A 24,141-nucleotide genomic window follows, 5' to 3' on the forward strand; every position below is an offset into this window, starting at 1 on the left:
CTTGTGTCAGCATTCCTCTCTCCCATCTCCTTCTCCACTATTTCCCTGCCTCAGCCCGCTCCTTTCTTCTCCACGTCAGCGTTCCTATTCTCTGTCTCCTTCTCAAATGTACTCTGTCTTAATCTACTCCATTGTTTCCTGCCTCAGCGTTTCTTTCCACCGTCTTCTCCTCAGCTGCTCTTGGCCTCAATTTACTTCGTTCCTCCCTGCCTCAGTGTTTCTCTATCCCACCTCTTTCTCTGCAGTTCTCTTGCCTTGGCTTATTCCTCCGTCTCCTTCCCAACTGTTCTTACTCTTAGCCTTCCATCTTTGCCTCGGCTGCTCTGTTCTTCTCCGCTTCAGCATCTCCCTTCTCCATCTTTCTCTCTACCGTTCTTCGCCTTGGCTTTCTCTCTTTCTTCCTGCCTCAGCATCTCTCTCCTCCGTCTCCCCTTCCATAATTCCCAGCTCTTCTCTGCCTCGGCTTTCTCCCTTTGTTGAGGTAAGCCGCTGATGGACAAGCAGAGCGGGACGAGCTCATACTCCACACTGATACTCGCTTGCTTCCGCCCCCGGAAGCACTTTAAGATCTTCTGCAGAGACCCTCCCTTTCAGTACCTCTGCCACCTGACGTATGGCAGGTAGCAAAGCCACAGAGGCCTTCTTGATGGTGGTGTCCTGGATGTCAAATATTCTACCCAGGAGGAATCATTATAGCCTGCTTTGTTACCTTTCCACAACCAGGAAATGTTTTTTCTCAGGCTTTGCAAATAGTTTTCCTGCTCTGAAATTAGTTTACTTGGTTTAATGTTGTTCTCATGTACTACTTCTGTGTGTTACATAGTTTTTAATGTTCACATACATTTTAAAATTAATTGTATTTTATTAAAAACACATTACTGTATGTTCTGGCGTATAAGACTACTTTTTAACCCAGGAAAATCTTCTCAAAAGTCAGGGGACCGTCTTATACTCCGGGTGTCATATTATAGGGCAGGTGCTGAAACTTTCAAGCTGGACTGGAGAATCTGCGGTTGCCGCATATAGTGGGAGGAGCTCAAAACGGCCATGGCCTCATCCCTGCCATATGTGGCGATTGTATGAAAGCAGCTACCACTCTGATAGTCTTGGAGACAGGGAGCACTGGGCAGGCAGGGATAGCTGACCAGTCCAAGCAGGCTTTGTATACAACAAGGTTTCCTGCTAAGGACCTGCATGACATAAGTATTTGAATTTAAATTATCATATTGAAATCAAATCTGATGTTTTTTAAATTTTTATTTGGTGTGCGTTGGAAGAGGGGTAGTCTTATACGGTGAGTACATCCCAAGCTCTATATTTTAACTGGAAAAGTTGGGAGGTCGTCTTATATGCCCAGTCGTCTTATACGCCGGAAAATACAGTATTTTATCTTATGCTCTAAGCTTTCCTGGGAACTGTTTTTATGGGTATGTTATAAATTTTATAGTACAAAGATAAAATAAAATAAATTATATACATTGAGCTAAAAAAATTCCAGTCTTTGTATGTATCTTGGCTGAGTGGAATGTGTTGGTAATAACCTTTAAAGCCCTTCATGGCTTGGGTCCAGCTTATTTGCAGGAGCATACAATCTACCCTGTGCACTCAGGTCCTCTGGAAAAATTTACTGCAGCCAATAAAGACCAGTTACCCAGAGGGCCTTTTAATCTGCCGCTCCTAAATTTTGAAATGGCCTGCTGGAAGAGATCCGACATTTTACCAACCTTGACGGCTTTAAAAAAGCCATCATGACGGATCTCTTCCGGAAAGCTTTCCCTGAATGATCATCCCAGTCCCACTGATATGAATTGCCCCATGACGTCTCTCTCAAATTATGACTATTTTAAGGGATTTTAACTGTATTTTATAATTTTGTTGTCATAACTATGTAGTTTAGTTTTAATAAAGGGGTTAAGGGGACTATGTAATTTTATTTGTATGTAATTATGTATTTTATTGTTGTAACCCACCTTGATCCTATGGGATAGGCAGGATAAAAATAAAACTTCTTCTTTTTCTTATTATTATTATCTGTGACTACTCAGTAAAGAGATATTGGATTTATGGTAGATGTCAGTAAAATTTGAACTTACTGCATTGCGGCAGTTAAAAAAAAAGAAGCAAACTCAACATATAAAATGGCAACTATATCATCATCATCAAAAATTGTAGTGCAGCCATTTTTAAATCTGGCGGTTAGTATCCTAGAATATTTAAAGCCAGTAGGAGTCCAAATTTACCTTAACTATGGTCACTTTTTCCTATAAAACTAAACATGGCTTCTTTGTTCCTTTCTATTCTTGAATTTCCCATATTGCTTGCACTGGTGATGCAAGCATTCCTTTACTAGAGGATCTGTGTGTATGAGATAATATGAGAACTAAGGTATGCTGCTTTTTTGGGTCTTGTATTCATCCCTGATGGTGTCTCTGTTTTTCTACTTGCCTTGTTTGTATTGTTTCCTTTATTTCTTCATCTTGGAACTAAATGCGTCTCCATACAGAAATTTAAAATGTCTGAGGTGAGGGGGGACAACCTAGATGTTCCCTCCTTTTGTTGTTTTTTTAAAAAGGAAAAATTGTTGAAAATGTGGTAAAAGCATCTTTACAGATTGAAAATTACTTTGTTATATTAGGAACATATTGTATATTATACAATTTTGTTTGGCATAAAATTATTGTAACAGGTATACTAAAAATCTAGTTCTGTCAGACAGTAGTTACTAAGGCGGGTTATAGACCACCGCTTTGTGGCAGTCTCCCGCCGGCACCATTTGCTCCGTGAGGGAGCTGCAGCAGCCACACCGCGCGGCTCCCACGCGGAGCAAAAAAAAAAGCTCCATTTTGGAGCTTCTTTTTGCGGCGCCTCTATGACGTCGCAAGGCGCCTGGGGCGGACTCGCGACGTCACAGATGCCGTGCGACGTCCGGACGCACAGTGTCCGATACGTAAATATGGCGGCGCCCGTATGAACAGGGCACCGCCATCTTGTACGTATAGAATACGTACTAAATGGTGGTGTGTAACCCGCCAAAGTGAATATATATATATATATATATAGTTACAAATGGAGATACAACAACCTGAACTGTAAAGGAATATCTTTGGTTTTGTCACTTTATTTGGAGCAAGCAAAAAACTACACAGTTAAAACAAAACAAACAAACAAAAATCAACATTATTAAGATCAAGGAAATTATTTGGTTAATTTTTGATACTGTCAAGCAAACATAAAGCATTTATTCCAATTAAAAAAAAAGTAAGAAAATGATACCAAGATCAAATACTATACATTGTCTTACATAACACAGTCATGTCTTTCTCTTACATAGTTTTTAGAAATCATTTAGGCAGAATAAATATATGAATACCTTATCTTAAACCTTTTATTTATCATTTCTAAAAGAATGATAAATAAAGCATTTTAAAACATTTTCACCCCCCTTTTTTTTTGGGGGGGGGGGAGGGTTGAGAAAATGTTTTGGAGAATTTCTTTTTTAAAAAAATAGTTTCTCCTTATTTTTTCCTATTTCCCCCCCCCCCCAGAACTTTTGATATCTTCCTCCATATAATGTAGTGTGTGTATGCGCGCACATGATAACAGGAAGAGCACAGTTCTGACTCCAGCATCTCACTGCTTGATTGCCAGTACTAAATTCTGAATACTGTTTTAGCTTGGGACAGTGAGGAACTGATATTGTTGTTGTTGTTGTTGTTGTTATTATTTGTATCCTGCTCTTTTCCCAGGACTGGGACTCAAAGTGGCTTCACAGAATTAAAAACTGTACAATTAAAATAATTAAAAAATACTGCTTTTTGTTGGGAAGAAATTTAAAAAATGTCTCATAATGTCTCATTTGAACTTTCCTGGTTCTTAAATAGAAGGGGTGGTGGCATGGTTGTTGCTCATCCTAGTTAACTTCACCTAATGTGGCTAAGTAGGAAACTGGCACCTTGACATATTCTATATGTTATGAGTCTATTAATACTATGCTATGAATCTATTAATCTTTAAGATACCACAATAATTTGTTTTTTCTACTGTAACAAACTAGCATGATTAATTTTCTGGAAGTTGGCTGAATTATATATAAAACTGTGAGAAGTGTGGATTTTTCTGCTGTTAAGTGTTCTCTCTATTCAGTTTCACCTGTAATCGTGGCTGCTTCAGCAGACAGTGGTTGTTGATTAAGACTGCTGGTCTCAGAATCAATATGGAGTGTAGTTAGACTAGCTACTTCCTGCTCTTCAGCACTTTGCTGAGGTCCCAAACCTGCATCAGACTCTGTTGAAGTTGTGCCACCTTCAGGACACAAGCTGAAATCTGCAGAAGTTAAAACACAGATATAAGCAGTAAGGCCCATTGCTCAGATTAAAATCACAGCTCAGAAATATTTCAGAAACGTAGATTTCTCAAAGAAAAGCCATGTGTGCTCCTTTTCATTTTGCATTTAATATTAGTGAGTTTCAATCACTGTCAAATGCAAATTCAAACAACACTACCTCAAATGTGGTGGGGGTGGGCTGGAATGGAACTGGACCAAGGGAACTAAGTTGAAACAAGGCATTATGGTGGTTTGAAACTGCGTTAGACATATAAAATTAGCAGACTGGAATGCTTTCCCATAGTCAAAGATCATTCTGAGGTGTTGGGTTCCGTGAACTAAATGCCAGAATTCTTGCAGATGAACTAATGTGGCTATAGGCAAGGCAGCACAAGTGACATATCCATAACCCTGAAGACATATGCAGGTGTCTCTTGGAATGGGACACAGGTATACATGCATATCCTTCCTTGCATTATTGATTGCATTATACAGCTGTGCATCAAATATACATCTAAATGTACTTACATGTTCAGCTAAATACACTTTGAGCTTACAAGTCCCTGTACAGATTTCTGTGTTCAATGCACAAAATTCAAAGAGCTTCTCCATGGTCCACGCACTGTGTGCTTCAGGTTACTTCATTAATGTACTAATAATATCTGTTCATATTAAGAGTTATATCCAGTGATGTGCCTCTACTGATGGAAGGTTTTTTGATCCAGAGAGGCCTCCTGTCACAAGAATCAGGAGGAGGAGGAGGAGGATTACGGAGCTCTGCTGCTCCTTTCATCCCCAAATCCGCTCCTGAGGTTTGGGAGACACTTTGTAATAGTGGGAGATGGGCTCTAAGGAGAAAAGAAATCTGTAAAAATTGCCTTGTTCCATATTCCAGTGGTTATCCTCTGTTGGATCAAAGAGTCTTCCAATAGCAAAGACACATACCTGGTTACAGCTCTAAATCTTCTCAAGGTTTTTGTATAAAACTCTTCATTACAAAAATGAATATGCAGTAGACATATGGTGTAGATATATGGTTCTATGGAGGTCTTAACTGGGGAAATACTTGCTTTCAAATTTGTGGCCATCATACTGGAATGCGCTGAAGGAATCAGAATGGCTGTCAGAACTGACAAGGTCACTGCTGCCTGCACTGGCAGGAGACGTCCACTCAGAAGGCACACCTGGGTCATCCACAGGACGCATTTGGCTCTGCTTGTTTAATATATCAGGAAGATCTTTTGGAACTTCTAGACTTCCTGGACTACTCCCTCGTCTTGTCACATTCTAGTTGAAGAAATATTTCCAATAATTTAAAAAAAACATATTTTCACGGTCAGAAAAGAAATGCATATTTATATTTCAAAAACATGGGCTGCAGAAAATTTTAAGTCAAGTTTAATTTCCCCTAAAATGCACTTCTACAAATATTTTTATTTTTAATCAATGCACTATATTACTGCATTCAGATTAATCTCCTTTATGTCAAATAATGAATTAGACTTCAAATGGATGCCTTATGTTTTTTTGCTATAATCATTTAAGTATACCAACTTATGGTTGCAGAAAGCAGGAACATATATATATTAAGAATGAAGTGCAATGTTTTGAGTACCCTGAAGCTGAAACTCTTCCCAGAGTTGCACGAAGTTTTTTTGTGACTTAAATAAAATTTTATAATTGCTTTTTAGTTCATTCTTTTAATATGTTTTCCATAGTACATGATAAAGTCAGATATTCACAACAACAGAAAACCAGCATTTCAGCTGTAACAGAAAGGTGAAATATACATATTTTAATAATTAAATAATAATTATAATAATGATCTCTAGGCTGAGGCAGAAGCCTTCCTTTGTGTCTTGTTTCCTAAATTTACCATGCTGAGGGGGCCTTGTCAGGATTAAACATTAGACTGCCATGCATGTCCACTGCCTACAATCTTAGCCACTTAGTGTTAATGCTCATATTTCAAGATGCAGCGAGACAAGCCTCACAAAACTGCCCAGAGTCAAGAATCACATTATATTTTAAAACTTTTTCTGACAACTTTCAGTTTTCATATACAAAAATAAGCAAAGAACCTATGAGGAACATAGATAAGTACAAGACAAATCATACAAACATACACTGTAGAGAATACACGTCTACAGAGAAAGCATGATCACTCAATGAAATAGTAATGTCAGCAATCACTATTTTGTGGAAGCTGCAGAGATGCAATCCATACAAGATGGGCCTATCAAAATCCAGAAATAGTTTTCTGTGGGCTTTTTGGGCTATGTGGCCATGTTCTAGAAGAATTTCTTCCTGACGTTTTGCCAGCATCTGTGGCTGGCACAGATGTTGGTGAAACATCAGGAAGAAACGCTTCTAGAACATGGCCACATAGCCTAAAAAACCCACAAAAAAAATCTAGGGATGCCGGCCATGAAAGCCTTTGACTTCACAGTTTTCTGTGGTTTTCTTCAGGCTATGTGGCCGTGTTCTGGAAGAATTTATCCCTGATGTTTCACCTGCATCTGTGGCTGGCATCTTCAGAGGTTGATGGCCTTGTTTGGGTTAGTTTGTGTGTTATCCTGTGTTCAATGGGACAGCCTGGAGGTTTGTTGTGGGTGGGGGATATGCAAGGGGGAATTATATCTATTTAATTGATAATCCAGAAACCTTAAGTGTGGAATTGGCTACTATGACAGAGAAGTTATATCATGGAATTTTTGTCAATTTAGGTACATGCTGTCCTACAGAATTAGGAGCAAAGGATTCAAACAGCTGTCCTCCAGAACTTCCTCATGGGAGGGGTCCAGAGTTTTAAACCTCGTTTTACATTTAATTATCCCATAATTTTTCTGTAAATTGAGTTAGTTTGGTACAAAAAGTAGGCAAAATAGTTGAGACATGTGGTAAGATGAGAAATCTTTTGGCAGAAAAGCAGCACATAAATGTATACACACTTGGTCTGTACTGAAGATGCAGAAATGATCCCTCACTGATGGAGTGGACACACTGGCCCTGTTTTTGTCATTGTTACTGCAATGAGAAATATTACTTTCATTGTTAGTGTCTGAGAATAATGACTCTGAGATGTTCAAATGGAGCCTGGGTCAGTACCTTCAAAACAAATGCTGCAGAAATCTGTGAACTTTAGGCAGATTGGTAAAACCAGCTTCTTCAAGAAACGGTTTTACATGAGGATGTAAAAAGAACGACAAGTGTTTTGATGTTGATAAGACAGATGATAATGCAGGAGCTTGTCTTTTTAATATGTTAGGTTCACAACTTTAATCTAGTGTGAAGAAAAGAGAAAATCTGGAACAACAAGCTGACAAATAATTAATAATGACAGCCCCATGGCAAAATCTGAATGGTGGGAATGAGGAGATGCAAGAAATGTAACAGATCAATGCTTCTCAAGCTAATACGGTAGACTGATTTTCCTCAATGTGCTATGAATCGCTACCATATTTGCCCAACATTAGCATCATATTAGCATAGTTTTCTGAAAACCCATCATGGAAAGCACCAGTCAGAAGACCACCATTACATGTTAACACTTCTAGACTTTACAAAGTATTATTGTCCAATATGCTTCACTTCCCTGAAAAAAAAAGGAGGGGGGCACAAATGTGTCAGTGTTCTGATTGGAACTAACACCCTCTTTTCCCACTTCATCAGAAACTCATGCAGTGGAAAGACTGCAATGTCAGTTTTAGATTCACGCCCCCCCCCCCCACCCGAACTGCCCAACATTAGAAGAATGTTATCTAGGTGCCAATACAACTGGATCACTTGAACAAAGAAGTGTATAGCCAGACCTATCAAAATTATTGTGAGCTGAGGCAAGATGTGCTCTGAACTGGCAGTGGCTATTCTTTTAAGTGAATTGTAGGAACCTTCTGCAACTTGGAATCATTGGGACATGAAGTAAGCCTCTATAAAAACTACTGAAACTAAGAAGTTGCTCCAATACAAATGAAAATTGTGAAAATGGAAATTAGAGACAAATATGCATGCTGTCCAATGCAGGATGGCAGCTGCTTGGAAATGACAAGAAAAACTGAAAAAACTCCCAAGAACTTTTAAAGAGGTACTTTTTGAACAGCAATAATGTGCACAAGGCATCTGATTGCTTGCTTCACATTTTATTTCTCCAGTGTAGCCAGGGAGGATGGAAAAGAAAAACATCTAGTGATATTTGTGCAGATTCTGTTTTGTAATCTTGAGCCTTACCTGCACAGGGATAACTTAGCCACAGTACTCCATGCACTGGTTACTTCCTGTTAAGACTACTGCAATGAATTCTATATGCAGCTTCAGCTGGATATGATTCAGAAACTACAAATGGTGCAAAATACAAAAGCTAGACTGCTGATTGAAAGATTATACAAAAGTCATATAACACTGGTTTTAAAGGAACTTCACTGGCCAATACACTTCTGGCATGAATTCAAGGTGCTGGTGATGACATTTAAAACCCTAAATGTCTCAGAACCTCAATACTTGAGGGAGGACCTCTCCATATATACATCTGCCTGAAGTTTCAGGTCTGCTTGACGGGCACAGCTCTGTGTCAGTGCTTCCAGAACAGATTACACTTTTGACTTTCACCAGGTGATGGTTCCTTTTTAAAAATAAGAGTTAAAGTATAGTACTTATATTGACCCATGGATAAGTTGATTCAGATTTTTGGGGTCAATTTTTTGCCTAAAATTTGTAGACTTATACATGAGTATATACAGTAACTGGTTTGTTTTTTTAAAAAAATGTTTCCAAGTACATGAATTCATTTAAAATTATTTGACTCTTTTAATCTGTATTTTAATCTGTTGATTGTTTTATGTGTTTTTGCCTTTTAAAATTATTTGAATTATTCATACTGTTTTAAACTTGTTAGATTGGTTTTACTGTATATTGCCCTGAGATCTCTGGATAAAGATTGGGATATAAACATTTAAGTAAATAGACAACACAGATGACTGTCTGCATCACCATTGGTCTGTTGTTGTTATGCTCTAAACATGATCAAACAACAGGTATCAGTCTCCTACCAGAGCGGTCAACTTGTCAGTATAGTTGCGGTGTCTCGCTAATTTCTATAAAAATTATATAAAAATCTATACCTATTCTGTTGAGGTCTATATGGCCTATCATCTTTAGACCATGTAAACCCCTGAATGGATGAAAGGATGAAAATTTTAGCTTGTAAGGTCCCCTCCGGGTTTCTTTTCCACCAATATTTTATCTAATGCATAATCCTCTCTAAAGTGACCACTGTCCCTACTTAAAGGTGTCACTCTTTTGGGAGGATGGAGAGAGGTTAAAGGGATAAGCAGTACTATTAGGATCGAGCATGCATGGAAGAGAGGCTAAATCAGGGCTTCAATGGCTTGTACAATTCTAACTTTTGTGCTTAGTTGTATATTTTTTCTCTTTAGAATCTTTTCCAGTACTTTCATAGCTGTCCTCCCTATTCTTAGGCTTTTTTCTGATTCCTTGACTGCATTCCCCATTCTTGTCAATGTTTGATCCCAAGTGGGAGAACCCATTTATTATTTATATTTCCTCATTTTCTAGGTTGAATTTGTGTAGATCCTGTATACTCATTATTTTTGTTTTCTTTATCTTCAGCAGTAAACCTACTTTTGCACTTTCTTCCTAGGTCTTCTTTAGTAATTGCTCTAGATCTGTGATATTTTCTGCTAGTACTATGGTATTGTCTGCATAACTTAGAAGATGGTTGATATTCCTTCTTCCTATTTTTACTCCTTCTTCTATGTCCAAACTTGCTTTCTGTATAATATATTCTGCATATAAGTTGAACAAATAGGGTGAATGGATGCAGCCTTGCCAAACCCCTTTGCCAACTGGGAACCATTCTGTTTCTCCATGTTTTATTCTTACAGTAACCTCTTGTCCTGAGTACAGATTTCTCATCAGGACTATCAGATGTGTTGATACTCCCATGTCTTTAGGGGCATTCCATAGCCTTTTGTCATTTATGCAGTCAAAGGCTTTGGTATGGACTATAAGACACATGCTGATTTACTTTTGGAATTCCTTGGTATGTTTCTGATATGGTCCCTAGTGCCTCTTCCTTTCCTGAACCCCACTTAGACCTATGGGATTTCTTTTTCCATATATGGTTGAAGTCTATGTTGCAGACCTTTGAGTATAATTTTGCTTGCATGTGAGATTAGCAATATGGTCCTATAGCTGCTGCAATCTTTTGTGTCTCCTTTTTTTTTTTTTTTTTTTTGATTGGGATATATATTGATCGTTTCCAATCTGTTGGCCACTGTTTCCATATCTGTTGGCATATGTTAGTTAGCACTAGAGTTGATTCTGTCAGAATAGACTGAGGCAATTTGGTTGGGATTATCATCTGTTCCTGATTATTTGTTTTCCCATATTTCTATTATTGCAGCTTCCACTTTGCTTTTTAGAATACTGCTTTTCATTCCATGTGTCTTTCATTTCCCCCCCATTTCTTTTATATAGCTCTTGTGTGTATTGTATCCACCGTCTTTTTATTTCTTCCTGGTTTTGAATTGCTATTTTTATTGTCACAGAACATCTTGATCCTTGCTTTGAATTTTCCTTTGATTTCCTGGATCTTGTGGAATACAATGCAATTGTGGCTACAGTATAATTATTTCTTCAGAAACGGATGAGAAACAGATGAGAAATGAGAAGCAGCCAAATGATTAAACTTTTTCTACTTTTGTTCTGCCGACTTGAATGTATTATTCTCAGTAAGGTAGATTATAGAGCAAAAGATAAGAAACATTCTACAGTGCACCTGCATCATACGCGAGTGCATTAAATGCTGCTTTCAGCATATGCATACACTGAAAGCAGTGCTGAAAGAAGCAGCAGCACACACCGGAAGAAACAATGCTGCATGTGCCTGTGGCACATGCTCGCTGCCACCGCCCCACACCGCCGCAAGCACGAGCCCCATTACTTGTAATGGGGCTTGAGCATATGCTCTATTTCTTTTACGCGGGGGGGGGTAAAGAAGGGTGCACTGTATATGCAAACACAAGAGAAATATCCCTCATAAAAAGAAAGTTATAATAAACGGTACAGTGGACTAGTAGACATTAAGGGATGAGAAAGTTGGCCAGATTGGGGAATAGATAGGGAGTTCTTAGAAATGATTCTGTTCTAGGCAGAAAACTGAAGGAAGGGAGGAAGGAGTCCTCATCAATATGTTTATCTCTACTTTTGGATAGTGCCAGGGACACTAATTTTATGTAAATTGCTTCTTTCCACCTTCTAGAAATCTATATTGTCCATGCTTTCTTCTCTCACTGGTCACTGTAATGCTTATATCAGAATTGAGCCCTGAATCCTGAGATTTGCAGGTGAGGAAATGTTCAGTTCACCCTCATATCAGTAAATCTGAGAACTGGAGGAGAATGGAAGAATTCTGAAAACAGGAAAAAGCAAGTATCAAATCTGAGTTTGGCCTGGCACTCATTAAACATAGGCAGAAGGGAGAGTGGCAGTTATCTGCTCAAGAAATGTCACCTTATCATTTGCCATTAATGCATACCCATGCTACAATTTAATCATCAAAACATCATTTTCATCATTATCATGTATTTTAACCTAAAGGAAAATGGCAAAAACTTACCAAAGTGCTGCCACTGCGTAGTCTTTCAGCTATGAATTCATCCATGAGATCAGGAATATTTGTATTGCTACTGCCATTATCACTACCAAGAGGGTTCTGCTTTTGGCTCATATCCTCTCTATTGGCTAAAAGCAAATGAATGACTGTATATAGTAAAGCACATTTTCAACAACAAATATTGTAAACGTATTGAAATAAGCTAAGAAATGCAAAATATTACTTGCTAACCATGCAGTTAAAATATCTTCTTTCCTAAATAAACTTTTAGGAATTAGTACGTCTACCTTACCCCTTAAACCATTCATCCCACTATCACCACTGAGCAAGTGTTAGTCAATTTCCAGTGTGACCTTGAAAAGAGCAAGAAAGCTTACAGATAAGCACTATTTAAAGTTGTTAATGCTTGCTTTAAGCATACATTCTTCATTCCTCCATATCACCAATTGTGCAATACCCACTACACCTATGCCTATGTGTGCTAATGAAAAATGTAGACATAGAAGGTATCACTGATATATGTTTCACTGCAGTACTGTATACACAGAATACATTGAAATACGATAGTACACAATGAAAAATGACATGATAAAAATGAATAAGAAACTTTTAAAATGATCAATGATCGATGAGAAATCTTAAACAAAACTTTGGTAATTTAACCTTGAAGTTTCCAATTTTCCCCAATTTGCTCTTTATTGATAAACAGTTACCCCCTCAAAGGACTATGAAGTCACAATGCTAATCTGAGATATATGATTTTGATATTAAAATCTTGAGGCATTAATTTTAAAATATTATCTAGATATTTTTAGTATCCAAACTGCACATTTTCCCCAGAGAGACTGTAATAAATATAATATTTAAGTAAGTCAGTCTGAAAGAATTTGTATACAGTATTACGGCCCAATCCACTGTGATATGCTTACAAAGGCTGTGTTCAGATGGCATTAACATCTCAGTGCAGGATGCATTACACAACATTCCGTTAATCATGCCAGCATACAATGGGGAAAAAAGGCAAAAAACCTACCTCACTGCTGAAAGTTAATTTACTGCTCTTAAGAGGTTACTTAACATGTCAAATAAGATGGTGATATTAGAATGACAGCCAGACTCACCCACTTCAATTAGCACATAGAGGCCTCATAGTTAGCTCAAGAAGAACTGTCATGGTACCTTTATGCACTTTCATGATCCCAGGGAAAGAAAAGCAGTGACAAATGTTGCTACAAAAACAGCGCATCCATTCTAATGAATGCACAGAGAAAGCACTAAAGCATGTTTTGAAATAGCTCAAATAAGAATGACAAAATTGAAACCTGAATGTTATGATGGAATATTGAAATTTCAATATTTTCTTCAATTTTCTTTTTTCTTTCTTTTTTCTTTGTTTGTTTTCAGGAGGAGGAAGAAGAAACTAATTGAACCTGTAATTGGTTCAACTGTAATAAATGATAAGTAGGACGATATGCTTGATATATCACAACTACTTTTTTATTATTAGAAAGCATATACATGCCAATTATATCTACAAGATTGAATTGAAAGCCTGCCAGGAAAAGTCTGGTATGGACAGGATCCCTTGGTGGATTATTTAGTATCTCTTCCTCTTCCCTATCTTAATTGTTCAGCAGCAAAGTGGTTCATTAAAGGTTTTTAAAAGAATAATTAGTAATTTAAAAGTTTATAATTGTAACTTATGCTTGGGGGGAAAATTCAGCTGGCCATATGCGCATGCAAAACCAAACAGGAAAAGCACTGATCATCCCAAAGCCAGTTGATTGATTTATAAAGAGCTTGCTTCAGGTGCATTAAGCCAAACTTGTGCTGCTCTTATCCTTTTGTGCTCTGCACGCTGTTAGTGCTCACCTGCAGCTTTCTTTCCAAAATAGCCCATTACATGACTGTACAGATCCCTCAGTGGAGCCTCTGCTGGCACTCTGCTCTGCCTCTGTGGGGAAACATTTGCCTTCGGCTTCGAAAGAGCATGTACAACAGATTTATAAACACCACCCAGGGAGCCCTGCTGTAGTCCTGATTCCTGACTCGATGGTTTAGGTGGGCTACGATCAGGCATCTGACTTATTCCAATACTTTCCTTCTGCAAGGTGGGTGCTGGAGCGTCTCCTGATTCTTTAATTTGTTTATTATTAGCAGAAGTTGCACTGACTGTATCTAGAGGCCTATATATTCCAGGTCTGATTGTCACAGCCACAGCAGATGAGCTGGTGCTCGTGCTGCTGTTGGTGCTGCTGGCGCTGCTCCCACTACTGAAACCACTGAGTTTACGGAGTCGTGCTTTCCATGGGGCCTCTTTGTTTTCTAGCGGATTATAAAATTGAACTGATTCAGTAGATGGCCTAAAAGTAACATGGACACTGTTTCGCTTTTTAGCTGCTATTTTCATGATTTTAGCCTTATGGGTTACTGTTTCAGATATACTTCTTTTAGTGGGTGAGACTTTGCTCATGCCTGTAACGTGAAGCATTTCAGGGTTAACTAAGGCTTTATGTGGTATTTTCTTTGCATGCATAACACTTGTGCTGGTTATTTTTTCATTAAAGAGGGCATTTTTATTCTTTACAGCTAATACTGTTTCCACAGATACATCTACATCAGTGGCAATTTGTCGGTATAGGTATCTCTTCCTTTCCTGGTTACCGGGGCTACACGAACCTTGGTCAGGCAGATTTTGGATGTGTTTATCAATATTTAACTGTTTCGCTTTATCAGCTTGGTTTCTTGTAAAACTGTCTACTTGTGTAGGTGCAATATTACTTATAAAGCCACTTTGGTTTTGCTCCAGTTGCAGCTCTGGATTATCAGCACTTTCTGCAACAGTGATAATACTAGTACATGTAACAGTCTGGTCTGTATATTCTATTCCATCCAATGGCAATTTATCACTCCTAGTTATTCCTGTATCAACTTCATGAAGAGAAGGCTCATGTTTATCTATTTCAACACTACTACAAAGTTCTTCTTTATCCTTAAGATATTCTTTCAGAGAGGAAAGAAGATCATCTTCACCTTCAAGGTCAACATACTCATTTTGTTCAAAGGCCGTATCTGAAAGTTCAACTGGGCTTACTAAATGACAGAGATGGTCATAAATACTATCCCCAACTTCCAAAGAGGACTCTCTGCTATTTGCATCAGTAACATGACTTTCAGTGGATCTACATATTGAAGAGGCCTCTGTGGAACTCTGCAAGCTTGGAGCATGATGGGATGAACCGTCAATGACAGGAACTGCACCTTTGACTCGTTCAACTGTGAATGGTTCCAGGATGTCAGATGTACTGCTACTTCGTGGAAGTGGTTGCTCTTCATTCAGTGCATCAAAAACTTCACTAGGAGTTTCTTCACTCTGTGAAAAATGTCTGATGCGAGGTGGACGTGGGAGGATCTGAGCATCATCCATGTCTGTAGAAAAAGCATGTGCTTAGCATATATTATATCTACACAACTGTTCTATCAGTTTTATTCGTTCACTGCTAAGAAGTAGTAATATGCTTTAAAAAGAAAGGCAAAATATTTCTTTAAGTATAAGGAAATATTCTCTATCAAAAACTAAAATTTTGTTAAACATATACACATCTTCATGTTTACACACAAATTAAGTATCTAGTATAGTGTGAGATATATCTGAGTTAGACCATTAGAACAGAGTCTTAAAATGTTAACATGCATTGAAACAGACAGCAAGATCATGGGAGATTGGAAATGTTATTAAAGCTAGGGCTGTGCCAATGAATTGCTAAATATAAATTTAATTCACAGATAGATTCATTAAAAAAGAATTACTTGTTATTCTGCATATTTGGGGAAATATTTAACCCAACAACTGACATTTCTAGACACAATTTACATCAGCCTTCCACAGTGCTGTGCCCTCCATATGTGTTGGACTGTAACTTCCATAAACTCCAGCCAATGGTTAGGAGAAGATGGGCATTCTAGTCTAGTACATTTGTAGGGCAGCAGATTGTAGCAGGATGATTAAGATGATTCAGAATACAGAGGCAGATAGATAAAGAAACTATGTAGATAAAAACAGGAAGCATAGGCATTAAAAACCATGGATCTGTTTGTTTTAATTGTTTGTGCTAAACCATAAAAGTGACAGAAGGCAGTGTTCCCTTAATTCAACAAAGCTAAGCAGGAAACACTAACATACACACACTTTTCAGACTTCAAGTGGGATCCTATTAACCAGTTAGCATCATTTGATTTTAAAAAGCAGACACTTAGAACTATGTCGTGCAGGGGCAGTTTTTCAAAGATCTGACAAACCTAGAACCTACTGCTTATGTTGATTACATACCCCCCCCCCCCGTAAATGGCCAAAGCGATGTCTTGATTTAACAATGTAGCCCCTGTTCCCCATTAGGGTGGCCTGGACTACCAACTGGAAGAACATCCCTCCCCCCCAAAAAAAAAAGAAAAAGAAAAAAGAATTACTTACAGTATTTCTCCTTTTCCCCTGGTGTTCTAGATACCAGTCAAAAGTAATATGCCCTCTTTGGAGAGAATAGTGTTGGAAGGAGAGAATAAGAACTAGCCGTATTTAAATTTACAAATTGGTAAACACTTAAAAGAGAAAGGAACTCTAGTACATGATTTCCAGAAAAAGCCCTTTTGAAAAACTGAAAGGTTGCTGGAATGGTTCACTTTCCAAATATAAAATTCTCTGTCTTAAATCAGTGTCTTAAATCTCATGAACAAAAGAAGGTCAAACAAGGTGTTTTAGCAGCCATTCACAATCTCTAAACTATACAGTCCAGGAGGAGCAAATGTAGAGAGAATTTTATATCTGGAGAGTGAACCATTCCAGCAACTTTTCAATTCTCCAAGAGGTGAATTGGAATAAATTAAGGGTACCAGTGCTCCAGTTACCCTCATTATTTCAGCAAATCTTTTTTTTCTTATACTGCTGCTGCCTTGAGCAGTTTATGTATTTTCCTCCATACAATCATTTATGTATTTTTAAAAATTAAAATGCTAGTTGAGTGCCTCAACCCACAAGGGCCTCCAACACAATGCACAACGGATTTTACAAAGCAGATAAGACATCCTTGGCTTTATGGTCCAAAGGCCATACAAAACAGCACTGTCTTGTGTACCTGAAAGAAGTGCAAAAAGGATGGCAACACCCTGACATTCCTTAGAAGGGAGTTACACAACTGAGATGCCATTATTCAGACAAATTGTGTTGCTGACCTTCTTTATATTGTGTGTGCGTGCAATTTACTAAAGCAAAACAACATGCTATACTATATTATACTATATACACACACACCTGTACATTATTTTGTTTTAGTACGTTAGTTGACACACACTTTCAGTATTTCCAGAAAGACAGGGTCTAAGTGCCAAAAATTAGCAAGTTAGTAAATACATGCATGGAACAGATTCTGTGAAGGTTATGAGCAAGTATTTTTGTTGTTTACTTTCAGAATAATGCTGGCAATCATATGTAGATTTGTTCTAGTACTCTGCTATTGTTTAGTTCAAATGGTAAGATTTCCCCAACCTTCAATTTATCTCATTTTATTTTATCTTATTTATAATCCACCCTTTTCCCAGTACTTATTTATATCCCACTTTTTCCCAGTACAGTACCAAGGGTGCTTACAATACTGATTAAAACAGAATCTAACTAAAATCAATCTATTTGGGGAAAGGGTTTTTTTTTTTTTTTTGGCCCTTTTAAAAAAAATTAAATTATAATTCATAGATTTGACAAATACAACATAACAATAATTGCACTTGTACACAGTTATACCAACTTAACGTGAAATCCGTCACTATAGCAGCTTCAATTTTGCATCTTTCCCTATCCTCTTACTATTACCACTCTTCTATTAAACTTATTGAGAATTCTGTTATCTCTTGTCTGGGACAGAGAGTTCCATTTAGCAGGCACAACCACCTAATGAAAATCTTAAGAATAAGTCGAAATAATGACTTTTTCTAAAAAAGAAGAAAGAGAAAAGCAAGCATTATAAACATTATAGTAAAAACATGGGTGGTCTGTTTCGCATGTTATAAATCTCTAATCATTTTCAGCTACTTTTGTCAATATTGACCATTCTTTTTCCCATTTATCTAGATCTTTATTATTTAGAATTGCTGTTAACCTGTCTAGTTCTTTCATTTTCCATATTTTGTTCTCCCAGTCCTCCATTCATGGCATATCTGGAGATTCCCAGTTTTTTGCCACTATCAATCTTGCAGCAGTTAATAAATACAAACCTATTCTCCAATATTTCCTTTCTCCTTCCACACCTAATACTGAAGTTATATTTAAAAGGTATAGTTCTGGGTCCATACCATATTCTAAGTTTAGCTCCCCCCCCCCCCCCCCATTTCTGAGTGAATCTTTGTCCAAAAGGTCTTTATAATTGGGGATTCCCACCACATGTGCAGATAAGAGCCAATTTCTTTGTGGCATCTCCAGCAATTTTTGTTACTTTGTTTAGATAATCTATTTAGTGTACATGGAGTAAGTACCACCTGTTAACTACTTTAAAGTAGTTTTCCTTTAAGTCTTGGACTATGGTAAATTTCTTTGTTTTAGCTCTTGCTTTTGCCCATTTTTCAATATCTATATTATGTCCCATCTCCTGTGCCCATTTTACTAGTCCTTTATCTCTTCCTCTTCTAGATATTTTTTAGTAATACGTTATAAATTTTATCGACCTTATTTTTTTTTCATCCTTCTTTAATATTAGATCTAGCTCATTTTCTTCTTTCTCCAAACCTAATGTTACCGAGTTCTCCTTAAATATCATCAAGCATTGTAATTTTTTCCTGCTTTATTCTCTAACGCTTCTTTGGGTCTTAAAATAATATTGCTCTCAATATCATAGTCCAAAATATCTTTATAAGTGAGCCCTGTTCTTTGTCTCATTGGCCTATGAAAGCCTCTTGTGGTGATTCCCATGGGGAATTCCCCTATAAAATTTTGATTTTACTTTAAACCAATTAGTGAGCAAAGCTTTTTTTAAATATATGCTTACTAAATTCCTTATCTATTTTGTGTCTGTCATACCAGGCATAAGTGTGCCAACCATAGCATAAATTGTGTTGTTCGATTAGTATAGTTTTTGTTTTCCTTAATACAGTAATAACCAATCCTGGATCCAAATGATACTAGCTGCTCTGTAATATAATTGAATGTCTGGGACCAATAGTCCCCCTCTTTCATTATTTGGGGAAAGTTTTCAAAACAATGAAACAAACCATTATGTTTCAAATGGAAATAAATTAAAAACAGATTAAAAGTTTTGAAAACGTATCACATAAGGAAAAGATGACATTTTTGATCACATAGAGCAGACTAACTTCATCTTCACATAACAGCAGAGGATTAAGGGGTTGTAAGTGCCTAGATTAGATGCTGAAGAAGTACCAATACTTTTGTGAGGTATTTATCCTTCTCTGTCAGAAAGCTCTGGTGCCATAACAAACTACAAATCCCAGGATCCCACAGTACTGAACCATGGCAGTAAAGTGGGGTCAAACTGGATTGTTTCTGCAGTGTGGATGCAGCCTCAAGTCTACCAAAGCTCATGCTACCATGGTCTTGCTTTCAGTCTTCATCTCTCTTGTCAGAGTGTTCCACAGTCAGGAAGTGACCATCAAGAAAATCTTCTCTAGTATCCTTGCTAAACATATTTCTCAAAGGAGTAAAACCAAAAGAAGGACCTCTCCTGAAGAGCATACTTGCTCTCAAAATTTTGATCACATAGAGCAGTCAAACTTCCTCTTCACGAAATCAGAAATCTTTAATTGTCCTTTCTGTTTCACAGTGACCTACTTCTACATGTCAGTGATCAGGACACAGACATTCTCCCAAGAGCTTTAAAAAATTGAGAAACAAGATGAATAGGAAGCCAGCACAGATTACTGTCTCTATCAATTTTTTTAGAAGACATAGTTTACTTGTGTATATTGCACATATCCTTCCACTAACCCAACACTGATTACGTGATCCAAAGATAGCTGTGCTAAAATTATTTTGCATTATTTGTATACCACCTGATGCTCCTTATATGGATTTGGGGGCTTGGAAACTAGTCAATACTGCCATGACAAAAGGAACTTTCTGATCAAATCCTAAAACTAAACAGAGGGGACTATGATTAAAACAAAGCAACAACTTTCCTCAAGCTTGTTCTTCCCAGCTCAGAATGAAGCAGCAGTTACTCCCATTAATTATATGTGAATCAATGAGGATTCCTATTCTCAGGACATTTGCCCAATCCAGCTCTTGCAGATACGAGGAGACTTTTCCTGTTTCAGTATTCTTCCCTGGAACTTCATAATATCTTTTTACAGAAACACACGCTTAATCTGAGCCTGGAAATGAACACAGGTGAACTCCACTGAACCTATGTGTATACTTATGTGACTTCTGGAATTAGTAGGTTACACCGGCATTTATTTACGGTAGGTGTGTCACAGCAAAGGGATGAAAACTTATGAAATAAGCAAGTTACAGATTCTATTTTTATTTTACTTTTACGCCACAATGAAAATAATTTGCATCTTTTGATTGTGGAGGTATATCCTGTATTACATCATATAGTAATAACGTCAATTAAATTCATCTCAATCCAGGCTGTAAAACAGCATAATGTAGAAAAATCAAAGGTGGTATAGTATGTAAATACTTCGGCAAGGCATTGTAGGTACAGATTTAGTCACTTTTATGCAAAATGCTTGGGACCAGAAGTGTATTGGATTTTGGATTATTTGGGATATTTGCAAATACATAATAAGATATCTTGGAGATAGTATCCAAGTCTAAATTTGAAATTCATTTATGATTTGTATATATCTCATACACATAGATTGAAGGTAATTTTATATACGGTGGGACCTCAGTATTGGTGGCCTTGCCATCTGGGGATTTGAGCATCCAAGGATGGCAAGCCTGTGTTGTCCACAATGGCGGCGTGTGCATGTGGCCACACCTCCATTAGGGACAACAAGACTGAAGTCCTTCCATCCTCCCTCCCTCCCTCCCTCCCTCCCTCCCTCCCTCCCTCCTCCCCTCCGAAGCTTCTGGGCTGGAGTTGGCTTCAGGAGTGGAGGCTGGAGCCTTTTCAGCTGGGAGCCATAGCTGGAGTCAGGGCTGGGGTCTGGCTCTTTGGGCCTGTGGTTCAGTCCTGAGTGTTGGGCCGGGGGGGGGGGGGGCTCTGGATCTAGGGAATGATGTGTCATGGAGGAACAGCACTGGCCCTGGCCCTGCTCCTGCTCTGGGGGGGGGGTTGTCCTCTGTACCCCTGCATGGGGAACCAGTGCTGGCTGGGTTCCGTTGCCTCTAATGGACACTGGAGACAATGGAGGCTGTCCCTAATGGCAGGGCAACCACGTGCATGTGCAAGCATTGGAATAACAGGACTTGAGCATCCACGGATTTTGGTATCTCTGTGTGTGTGTGTGTGTGTGGGGGGTCCGGAACAGATTCCCCATGGATATCAAAGTCCCACTGTATAATATTTTTAATTTTGTGCATGAAATAAAGCTTGTTTACACTGAACCATCAGAAAGCAAGGATGTTACTATTTCAGTCACCCATGGGGACAATTTTAGAGTTTGGAGGATTCTGGAATTCTGGATAAGGGATACTCAACCTCTATAACATGGCACCCTAAATCACAACTGGATAATCTGCATATTATAGGCAAGGCAAGGCAAGGCAAGGCATGTAGCTAAAAAGAAACTCATATCAGATATATAATCTGCAATAAGAGAAATCAGTTTTCAGTTTATTCATGACAACCAAATACAGGTTATAGTCATCAAATTACAAAAATAATTAAATCCCTTTAAAACTTCCACAGTCAGTTAGATCTATAACATATAGAGCAATATGTTTACCCTAAAATTACAACAATATTTCATAGAAAAACATCACAATTTTCCATATTCTATTCAAATTAATATAATCTGTTTACTGCAGATTCCCATGCAGGTTTTTATCCTCAAAGTGTAATCTAAGTTTAGCTGCTGTCACAGCAAATCTAGCAGTGTTGAACATGACAGACTTAGTTGTATTAGCTAACAAGTAAGTGATTTTCTCCATATCATTTTGGTTAGATATAAGTTCTAAACTTCTCTTCAGAAACTTATATCTTGGGGTTTTATATATCTTACAGTGTAGCATATAGTGTATGGTTCTTCAATATCCCCACTTCCACAAATGCAAATACGCTACTCCTTGGGAATCTTTTTATATTTCCCTTCAATGTAGTTGGTTTTCATTGTCTGGAATCGTCGGGCTATAAAAGCCCTACGAAGAAGAGGTTATTTCTGATAAATATTTTTCCTCTCCAAAACACACTTTTAGAAAAGCTCTAATTACATTAATATCCCCACAGAGCATAATGCTCTTGCATCCTTTTTTTGATGAGTTTCCTACTATGCTGTGTATCACCAGATTGTACAGGTTGAGCCTCCCTTATCTGGAATTCCTCCAGACTATGTGTATAAAGTGTAAAAGAAAGATAAATGAATGTCATATTTCAACTTTGATCTCATCTCCAAGATTTCATTATGTACATATATGCGTATTTCAAAATCCAAAAACCGCAACACTTCTGGTACCAAGCACATTGGATACTAAGCTTGCAATGATGGGTGCTAGCTATGTTCCTATTCCAACCCACAATGACTAGGATTTAAGTAAACTATTTAGAGCCAGCCATCTATTTTTGATCAGGCATGCCTAGGTTGCAAGTCATCAGTTAGTGTACTTACAATTTTTAAAAATAATCTTAGTGAATTCACTAGGTGGACCACTTTGCCTTCTTTTTGGGATCATTATAATGATGCCTTAATTTTATGATTTAATTTGGATTTTAAATCTTAACTTGCTTTATGTATTATTTGTTTTAAGCATCTTAAACTAGCTCAGAAAGGCATGAAAAACAACGAATCAGACTCACTAAGGAGATGAGGGGAAAACATCTATTAGAGAGCCTTAACTACTTTTGCTTAGCATTCTAAATGGCTGAATGAAATAATCTAGCAATACAATGCCCCCATTAGCAGTGTGCCCCCTTCCTGATAAAAAAAGCTTGTCAATACTCCTGCCCACTCCACACAGCTATTTCTATTGTAACTCTTAACAGATGGGCGAGGGGAATCACAGAAGGAAGAAGTTTTAAGTTTCTCTAATCCAGAAGAGTCAGAGATACCTTCAACACCCTATAGTCATTCTACCTGAATATCTACTGTAGGATGATCTCCAGCCTGGGGAACTTTATTATGGGAAAAGCTTAAATATAGAACACATGCTCAACTACATGTATTCCCTGCAAAAAATCCCATGCATCTCAAGGTAAGACTGGGAAGATTCCTGCATGACCTCTTCGAGAGCCATTACCATTCAGAGTAGACAATAGTGAGCTGGAAAGGCCAATGCTCTAACTCAATATATGTCACTTCCTTATGTATCCAACTTCTAATCAAGTAGTAACTCCCTCTCTTCTTAACAGACACTTCCTGATTTGGCCTAAGAACTTTCTAGCACCTTCAGAAGTACAAGTAAGCCAACATTAAATCTAGGGGTTAAGACACTGAAAAAAAGCTTTTGCCTGACCTGACATAGGAGAACTTCTATCATTTTTATTAAAATATGCTAGTTCTATGTGGGAGGAAAAGTTGTTATTACTTATTGCATGGCTCTTTTCTAAGAGGGTGTGCTCTCACTCTTACAAGTAAAATGAGATTATACAAACCTCTGAAATTTTATACACTGAAAGGATCATCATAGGAGTCAAACAGCATTGCTCTCTCTGCACAGATACCAAACAGTCTCTGTGCCATTACTAGAAATGGAAAGCTATGTACCAGACGTAAGCAACACTGGGTGGCTAGGAAGCTCCCCAGGAGCCACTGGAGCACTAGACTTCCCCAATGCATCCCCCTGAAAAATAGGAAATCAGGTGGTTTTTGGCCCCCAAACTCTTTTTAGGCAGTGTGTGTGGTGGGGGAGAGTATTTTTGCCACATTTCTAGGCTCCTGGAGCCATTTTTAAACTGCTGGTTACCTCCCATTTACTTTTTAAAAAGCCTTCTCCTGGGCCTAAGAGCACATAGAGCCCCTGTTCAGAAATATAGTGAAAATGCCTCTATGCCGCACAGAGGTAATTGGAAGAAAAAAT

General features: G+C 37.9%; 1 protein-coding gene across 15 annotated transcripts in view; it reads right to left on the reverse strand.

The window, feature by feature from the left end:
• The window catches only part of RALGAPA1 (Ral GTPase activating protein catalytic subunit alpha 1), a 241,084-nt gene that overhangs the window by 136,369 nt on the left and 80,574 nt on the right, over positions 1 to 24,141 (reverse strand). For 10 of the 15 annotated variants that reach the window (XR_016280990.1, XR_016280989.1, XR_016280992.1 and 7 more), the window contains 4 exons: positions 13,830 to 15,386; positions 11,961 to 12,085; positions 5,395 to 5,611; positions 4,150 to 4,323 (listed from right to left, as the gene is read on the reverse strand). Coding sequence is in view for 11 of the 15 variants with exons in the window: in XM_089522122.1 (XP_089378248.1) it covers positions 4,150 to 4,323; positions 5,395 to 5,611; positions 11,961 to 12,085; positions 13,830 to 15,386 (2,073 nt within the window). In the remaining 4 variants the exon portion in view is untranslated. The remainder of the gene's footprint in view (positions 1 to 4,149; positions 4,324 to 5,394; positions 5,612 to 11,960; positions 12,086 to 13,829; positions 15,387 to 24,141) is intronic. The other 5 variants (XM_089522128.1, XM_089522127.1, XM_089522126.1 and 2 more) reach the window with 2 other exon arrangements.

This window comes from Sceloporus occidentalis, unplaced genomic scaffold, assembly GCF_023333645.1.
Source record: "Sceloporus occidentalis isolate IW3139 unplaced genomic scaffold, rSceOcc1.0.p SCAF_4, whole genome shotgun sequence".
Lineage (NCBI taxonomy): Eukaryota > Metazoa > Chordata > Lepidosauria > Squamata > Phrynosomatidae > Sceloporus > Sceloporus occidentalis.